Genomic DNA, 8,547 nt, shown 5'->3' with positions numbered 1-8,547 from the left:
ACTCAAAAAAAAAAAAAAAAAAAGTGGGATTCTGCAAAATTGAATTAAGTGGTGTTTAGGAGTCTATATCAGAAAAGCATGAGGGACACTGGCCTCAAAATTGACCTAGACCACTTATTCTTAAATTCCTTGCTTCTTGCTACTTACAAAAGCTGTCTAGGAAAGTCAGATTTCTTTCCCCTAAATGTAAAAGGACACCAAAAAGTAAAACCTGTATATTGATATCTAAAGTGTTATCAATGATTTTGATTACTTTTATCCTTTGGTGAGAATCATCAGTTTTACTTATTCCTACTATATTTTTTAGGTATTCACAGTTATTATAATGTAAAATGATAGCTGTGGGCAGAGAAGAAATGAAGGGGAGAAATAAGTGCCAAGAACAGCAGTCTGAAGATGTGTGCCTGCACAGGGGGGTTCTGTTTTGTGTGTATGTTCGTATGTGTGCTTTCTGGAGAGAGGGTTCTTAGCTTTCATTCGATTCTTATTTTTTTTGAGTTGGAATCTCACTCTTCTGCCCAGGCTGGAGTGTAGTGGCACACTCAGGACTACCCCAGCATCTACCTGCTGGGCTCTGGTGAGCTTTCCGCCTCGGCCTTCCAAGTAGCCGGAACTACAGGTGTGCACTGTCACGCCCGGCTAATTTTATGATTTATTGTAGAGACGCGGTCTTGCCAAGTTGCCTGGACTGGTTTCGAATCCGCAGACTCAGGCAATCCACTTGCCTCGGCCTCCCAAAATGTTGGGATTACAGGCCGAGCCACTGAGCCCAGCCTCATTTGATTCTTAAAGGAGTTTGCAACCTCCTCCTCCATTTGAGAAAAAAACCCTAACTTGAGAATCACTGGCCTGTAGGTGCTGTGTCCTGCATTGGCATAGCCCTTTCATTCCATTTTTAGTAAATCTTTCCTCATGTGGTGGGAATTATTCAGATTTTGTTGGATTTTTGTTTATTATTAATAGTAGATGTGAGGAGAATGCATTCTTTGAAATACCTTTTTTCTAAATCCTAAAAAAGGGGAGGGAATATGAAATAGAGCTTGGAATTTGAGGGGATTTGTTGATACTCTAGTCCATGAAAGAAAGAAATGGATGAACTAAGAAAGCTGTAGGAGACATGGGAATCTGGGACTAAATTTATGCAAAGATGTACTTTATAAGATTGTTCATTTGTAGGACCATTTTCCTGTTCTCTTGGTTTTGCTCCTAGTTCAAATATCTTTTCCCAGACCAGCAAAATTATGATTCATTTGGCAGTTGAACAGTACTAAGTATTGTCAGAAGAATGCCTTGAGCTAAATAATTCTGGAATCCTACATAGCACTTTGTATTTGGAGTTAAGTGAAGTGGGTGGTTTTATAGAAAAGCTGTAGGCGTAAAGGAAATTATATAACTATTCTCTGCTTTATACAATTTATTTCTTAATATCTCTTGTATTAGGATCAGAATGAGAAAATAAGATCATAGATATAATTAAGCTTTGATTTCAACTTTAAAGTATAATCTTGTTCAGTATCTAACATTTTATCCTTTTAAAGACGTTAAATCCTCAAACAGTCCTATAAATATTTCTGTATAATATATATATCCTCTATATTGTTACATATTACACAAATCCATGTGCTTGAGGTTTTAGTTTTCAAAGGATTATGTTTTCTTTCTTTTACCTCTGGCAAACAATACATTATGTCATGGAAAAAGTATACAAATAAAAATTAGATATTCATTTGTGGATTACTATAAGTCTTTTTAAAATTTAGACTGTAGTACATTGTAAGTTAAGGAATAATCACTAAAACTTCTTGGGTTAGCATGTATAACATCTATTGTACATATTCTAGTTCTTGTATTCTTAGCTTATATTCTTCCTTAATCCCTAAGTTTTATTGTGTTTTTTAAAAATAATTTTCTGGCCGGGCATAGTGGCTCACACTTATAATTCTAGCACTTTGAGAGTCCAAGGTAAGAGCATTGCCTGAGCCCACGGGTTCGAGACCAGCCTGGGCAACTTGGTGAGACCTCATCGCTACAATAAATAAAAAAAATTGGTCAGGCATGGTGTCGTGTGCCTGTAGTTTCAGCTACTTGGAAGGCTGAGGCAGAGGGATCACCTGAGCCCAGCAGGTCGAGGCTGCGGTGGCCGGGAGTGTGCCACGGCACTTTAGCCTGGGCGACAGAGTGAGATTCCAACTAAAAAAAAAAATTATTATTATTTTCTGAAACTTACCACATAAGCTTGATCTAAAATATCAAACTTTGTGAATTTATTTAAATCTGATTGTACAGTCCTGAAATAGATGACGTGTATCACAGAGAAGAGGAATACATTCCTCACTAATGGATTGGAAGTGCCTTTAAATCTAATTTTAACTGAGTTCTAGCAAGGCGTGGAATTTTGTAAAGCCATATTTCACATTAAATTTAACCTTAATGAAAAGATGTTGTATTTTTTGTATTGTTTTTGCAGATAATCACCTCTCTTTGTCCCATGTATGGCAGTCGATTTGGTTATTCCCTTTCCAATGGCACAGTTGGAGTTTATGACAAGACAGCCCGATATTGGAGAATTAAAGTTAGTATGATGCAGCCTCTGATATTCAGAGTCTTTATACTTATTGTGAGACATCTGTACTAATGATTGGATTTCTTTTTCAGTCCAAAAGTCATGCTGTGAGCATCTATGCTTTTGACCTTAATTCTGATGGAGTGAATGAACTGATAACTGGTTGGTCCAATGGGAAGGTAAGTTTGAATAGCAAAGTTTAGGTATGTATAATTCAAAGTAAAAATTGTCTTGAGGGGAACCCTCTTTCAGGTCCTCTTCCACTGCCGGGAGCTTTCCTATCTTATAATAAATTCCAACTTAGAAGAAAAAATTCTCTTGAGTTATATTGGATATATGACTTAGAACAGTAATAAACTTTAGTTCCTTGGCTGTGTTTTCAAATTTAACTTCATAATCTTTCCACATTATTTCTTCTTGCTGTAGTGTCAACTACAAAGTGAGTGTTCTTTTGGTCCTTTAAGTCATGTAAGCACTATTTGGGGGAAAATCTCCAGGAGATTCTTTCTGAGTCTCCTCTTTGATGAACTGAGGATCCATCAGCCAGGTTGATTCTAGGTGTAGGCTAGTAAAAAAAGGAATTTTAATAACCTAGGATGAACTGTTTGAATAGCTTTTTCTAATAAGTCTTCAAAACTGACTGAAAACTTAGAATTAATGGGAAGAATCATGTTAGCATATACTGTTTTCCGAGTTATAACTCCAAAATAAAAATCCTTTTGCTTTCTTTCCTTTTTTAAACTTCAAATGAGAATTTTCTACAGCCTTTTGGCAAGTCAGGATTGTCTTGTTAGAAATTGCCTGAGTAGCGGCCAACTCTCCATGGATACCGTTTGCCCTAGCTTTCTTGTCTGTCAGTGTTGCATTGCCTGAAGGGGATCAGCTAATTTTTATCTTTTCTTTTTTGATTTTTCTTTACTTTTGGCCAGCACCTTGTAAGTCTTCCTTTGGTGTTACATGAAGAACAGTTTCTGCAAAGCTGTTATGTTAGTTTCTGCTTCTATATTTAGTTTTGTCTTTGGTATGGACAAAAATATACCTTTGGTATAGGTACTAAAAATTATAAAGGAAGACTGTGTAATTGCTTATTGAGAGACCAGAAAGTCCATAAAAGGATGTCTTAGTTAAGGTTGCTATAACAAAATACTGTAGGGTAGGTGGCTTATAAACAGCAGATGTGGGAGTACAGCTCCTGCCGGGTTCAGGGTACCCCAAAGGTGGAGACGGCGTCGGCGATTGTGAGAAAGAGAGAGAAAGACTAGGACAACTGTTCAGATTTGAGCAGAAGCCATTTTATTGTGAGTTGTAGCGAGCTTATATTTCTCTCTACAGGGGAAATAATCTCTGCAAGTTACCACCACAGAGCAAGTTAAAATCATCATTACAGCCGGGCTCGGTGGCTCAGCCTGTAATCCCAGCACTTTGGGAGGCTGAGGTGAGTGGATTGCCTGAGCCCACGGGTTCGAGACCCGCCTGGGCAACTTGGTGAGACCTCATCTCTACAGTAAAATAAAAAATTAGCTGGGCGTGGTAGCGCGCGCCTGTAGTTCCAGCTACTTGGAAGGCTGAAGCGGAGGGATCGCCGGCACCCAGCAGGTCGAGGCTGCGGTGGCCGGGAGCGGCCACTGCACTCCAGTCTGGGTGACAGAGTGAGACTCCAACTCAAAAAAAAAAAAAAAAAAAAAAAAAATCATCATTTCAAAACAAATCACAGCAAATTACATGGATTTTTTGTGATGTTAAAATGATGCTTAAGTTTAAGTGTTCTCCTGCTTGGCTAATGTTCTCTCTAAGGGCGGAGACTATTTCCACCCAAAACAACATTATCCCAACACAATGATGTTACCCTGTAAAAAACAGTCCCCGCAACCCATTAATATAAAAATCTTAAAATTATAAAATTATAAAGCTACTTATTAAACAACTCTATTTAAAACAAAACTTATATCCAAAATTAACTAATATATATTATAATCTTTGTAACAAATCTAACTCTTTATAGACTTAACTTCCTATATTCAGGCTATCTAGGAAAACAAGTTTTTCCATAATAAAGTCTCGGGGGGGGGCCAGAACAGCAGATTCTGGCCCAAGGTTTTGGAGCAGTTCATATGTAGAATACTTCCATCTGGCGGAAGAATGTGCACCTGGAGATCCTCCAGAAGTGCCTGCGCAGATGTTCCTTTTTTCATGGACAAGGAGTTTCTTCTTAAAAACTCTCTGGTCTTTCAAGCCCCTTGGTAGTTTCCTCGTGTTCGAATTCCTTTATTGTTTTCCCAACTGGAACATCCTATCTCTAAGGAAAAAACAGCTTAGAAGAAACTTCTAGTGATGTTATTCAGGCCTCAAGGTAGTTATGGTTGTTAGATAAAAACCTGTTTTGCTCACTTAAATTCTACATCTAAACCTTTTAACTTTTTATATACTAAAACTTTAATATGTATCTCAAATCCCTATAAACAAACTTATAAATCACCTACATATACCTTAATATAAACTTTCACTACACTTAAATCTTATGCCTATAGAACCTTATGTCCAAACACCATAACTAAAACTACAAATAATAAGTAAAAATATTCAAAACAATTCTTTGCCTAAACAAAATCAGAAACCTCTTTTTACCAGGTATTAGTCCCAAATCCTAACCCTAAAAATAAGATCTGTAACCCACGACCAAGCGAAAGAAAGCCCTTTAAATATGCCACAGAGTCATCACATGGGCAAAAGGGACAGGTCAAACAACATAGTGGGAAGTGGAAAGATGGACAATGAGTTTCCAGTAGCTGCAAATGCTTCGCATAAACGTGCTGTTTTCTTTTTTTTCACGACTGCATGGAATTCTTTGGCTGTAATAGCAAAGGCAAAAGACAGCAGGGCTTCAGCTTCCCGGACTCGCCCTGTGGCCCGGGGTCACCAGGACCCTGTTAATCAGATGGGCCTCCAAGGCTGGCTCCCAACAAACATAAATTTATTTCTCACAGTTTTTCTCACAGTTTTGGAGGCTCGGAAGTCCAGGATCAAGATGCTGGCAGATTTGGTGTCTGGTGAGAGCCTGCTTCAAGGGCACTAATCCTGCTCAGGAGGGTTCTGCTCTCATGACCTAATCACCTCTCTAGGGCTCCTTCCTAATACCATTACCTTGGATGTTAAGATTTCAACATGCAAATTTTGTGGAGACTGATGTTCATACCATAGCAGTGGACCATATACTGGGAGAGTATAAATTATTATGACTGACTTAAGAATTAGAAAATGCCAGGCACAGTGGCTCACACCTATAATCCCTGCACATTGGGAGGCCAAGGTGAGAGGATTGCCTGAACCCACAGGTTCGAGACCAGCTTGGGCAACTTGGTGAGACCTCATCTCTACAATAAATAAAAAAATTAACCCAGCATGATGGCGTGTGTCTGTAGTTCCAGCTACTTGAAAGGATGAGTCGGAAGGGTCACCTGAGTAAGCGTGCCACTGCACTCCTGCCTGGTCGACAATGTGAGTGAGACTCCAACTCAAAAAACAAAACAAAACAGATTTAGAAAACAATTAGACCTGAGAAATTAATTAGACCTTGAAATATGACTCCTGACATAGATGCTTTTGTAGTTAAATGCTTTCAAATTTTTAAGAAATTTCTATTATATAATCTGTTCCAGAGCATTAAAAAAAGATAAATTACATAGTTCATTATATAAGTGGAAAAACTGATTATCTACATTCAACAGAAATAGCATAGAAAAGGAAAATACACAGATCCAACTTGTGAATGTGGATGTAAAAATACTAAATAAATGCTGCTAGCCAGTTAGCTTTGGGTGTCATTTGTTGAGTTGGAAAGCCATGTTTTCTTTTTAGGGTAAAATCTGTATGTTGGATTAAGCAAAAGATCAGAATATCCAAAAAATGATTTGGAGTCTTGCTTCTTAGTTAGAAAATTAACCCTCTTGTTTGCTAAATATTGTGGAAGTGGGGTGCTGGAAGCTGTTAGGGGGCGAGGCTTTAACTAGGAAGAAGCAAGTTCAGTTCAGTCTGAGTTAGAGGGTTATGTTAAATGCTCTGGTAAAAATACAGGCCATTTGTTCCTTCATAGGCTTAGCATTCATAATTTTCAGACTTCTATAATATTATTATGGTTTTTAAATTTTATTTTAAAGATGTGGGGTACAAGTCAAGATTGGGTACATAAGTAGTTTATGTACAGATGGTTTGGGTCTCCCATTGGACCTCACTTCTCTTGGATTAGGATCAGGTACCCTTTGATGTTATATCTCCCCCTGCCCCCAGCAGTGTCCCGCTACTGCCAATTCCTTTCTTGTAGTATTATGTTAGACGTTCAGGGTCCACTTAAGAGTGAGAACACGTGATACTCAGTTCTTTGTTTCTGTGATAGATCACTGAGTATGTTATATTATTAATAGTATTGATACTTGACTGTGATATACTCTAGAAAGGGTAGGCTGTGACCTAAATTACTTTATTTTTTGGTTGCAGTGTTTTTCCCAGAAGGATGTTTATGAAAAGACAATAATAGTGAATAGCATTGGTTATTGAAATGATTGTTGGTCAGGCATGTTGGCTCATGCCCATAATATCAGCACTTTGGGAAACCAAGGTCAGAGGATTGCTTAAGGCCAGAAGTCTGAAACCATTCTGATCTATATAGCGAGACTCCATTGCTTCAAAAAATTAAAAAATTAGCAGGATGTGGTGGCATGCACCTCCCAGCTACTTGGGAGGCTGAGGCAGATGAGTTACTTGAACCCAGGAGGTTGAGGCTGCAGGGAGCCAAGATTGCACCATGCACTCCAGCCTGGGTGCCAGAGAGAGACCCTGTTCCAAAAAAAGAAAGGAAGGAAGGCAGGCAGGCTTTACCAGATTACCAGATTTTTTTATAGCTAGTCTTTTCTTGATAATACCTGTGTCCTTGCCTGGAACAAAATAGCTATTTTAAATGATTGTCATTCATTATTGTTTTGAGATGCAATTTATTTCTGATCAATCAGCTATTTATTTGTCCTATCTATTGCGAAGGTGAGATTCAGAAGATAGGACAGCTCTCTAAGGTATCTAAATTGTTATGTGGAAGAAGGACTCTTTTACAGGGTTGTTGTAAAGATTGTATGGTGAAAATTTAGCTAAATCTGCGTTTTTCACACTTTTTTTTTTTTGAATCAGGGTCTCACTCTGTTGCCCAGACTTGAGTGCAGTGCCACGATCCTGGCTTACTGCAGCCTTGACCTCCTAGGCTCAAGCTATCTTCCTTCTTTGCCTCCCGAATAGCTGGTACCACAGGAATGTGCCACCATGCCTGGCTAATATTTTTGATTTTTGTAGAGATGAGGTTTCCCTATGTTGCCCAAGCATATGTTGTGCTCAAGCAGTCTTCTCCCAAAGTGTGGAACTACAGGCGTGAGCCACCATGCCCGGCCCATTTTTCAAACTTAAGATGCAGATATATTTAATACATTTGTATATAATAAAGATAAAAGTTTTATAGAATGCTGACATTTATGGTGTGCTTCTATGTGTCAGGCCCTGTCTTAAGTGCTTTACATGTGTTAACTTCATTACACCTCATTATAACCCTATGAAATGTAGTACTGTTATTTTTTCCATGTTCTGGTTATTGATCCCCAGATCAGATGAAAAGACCAAGCACAGAATGGTTAAGAAACTTGCCCAAGATGCCATAGATAGTACATGGCAGAGCTAGATTCTGAAACTGGGCAGTTAGACATTAAGCCCATAACCTTTTGTAAAAACCAAGCAATATATACTATCTGTGCTGCCTCTTAGCAGACCCATTTCATCGCATGAAACACTGTGTGGAGACTGACGTGTAAAACATCTTTTCTGTAAAAAAGAGAAGGAAGCACAGCTGGTTGAAGCTTCTTAGGGTTCCCTTTGGCCCCAGCAGTCATAGGTAACTCCTGACAAGTTGCAGGATTTCATAGAGTACTTTTTTTTTTTTTGAGTTGGAGTCT

The 8,547-nt window shown here is 38.5% G+C and overlaps 1 protein-coding gene across 1 annotated transcript in view; it reads left to right on the top strand.

Moving 5' to 3' along the window:
• BBS2 (Bardet-Biedl syndrome 2) overlaps nt 1-8,547 on the top strand; it is a 43,641-nt gene that overhangs the window by 15,075 nt on the left and 20,019 nt on the right. Inside the window, exons 6-7 of the mRNA XM_021709392.1 lie at nt 2,468-2,572; nt 2,656-2,742. Of these exons, the coding sequence (XP_021565067.1) occupies nt 2,468-2,572; nt 2,656-2,742 (192 nt within the window). The remainder of the gene's footprint in view (nt 1-2,467; nt 2,573-2,655; nt 2,743-8,547) is intronic.

Source organism: Carlito syrichta, unplaced genomic scaffold, assembly GCF_000164805.1.
Source record: "Carlito syrichta isolate Samal-C Ts95f unplaced genomic scaffold, Tarsius_syrichta-2.0.1 Scaffold205434, whole genome shotgun sequence".
Classification (NCBI taxonomy): domain Eukaryota; kingdom Metazoa; phylum Chordata; class Mammalia; order Primates; family Tarsiidae; genus Carlito; species Carlito syrichta.
This window is presented reverse-complemented; position numbering and strand designations above follow the sequence as displayed.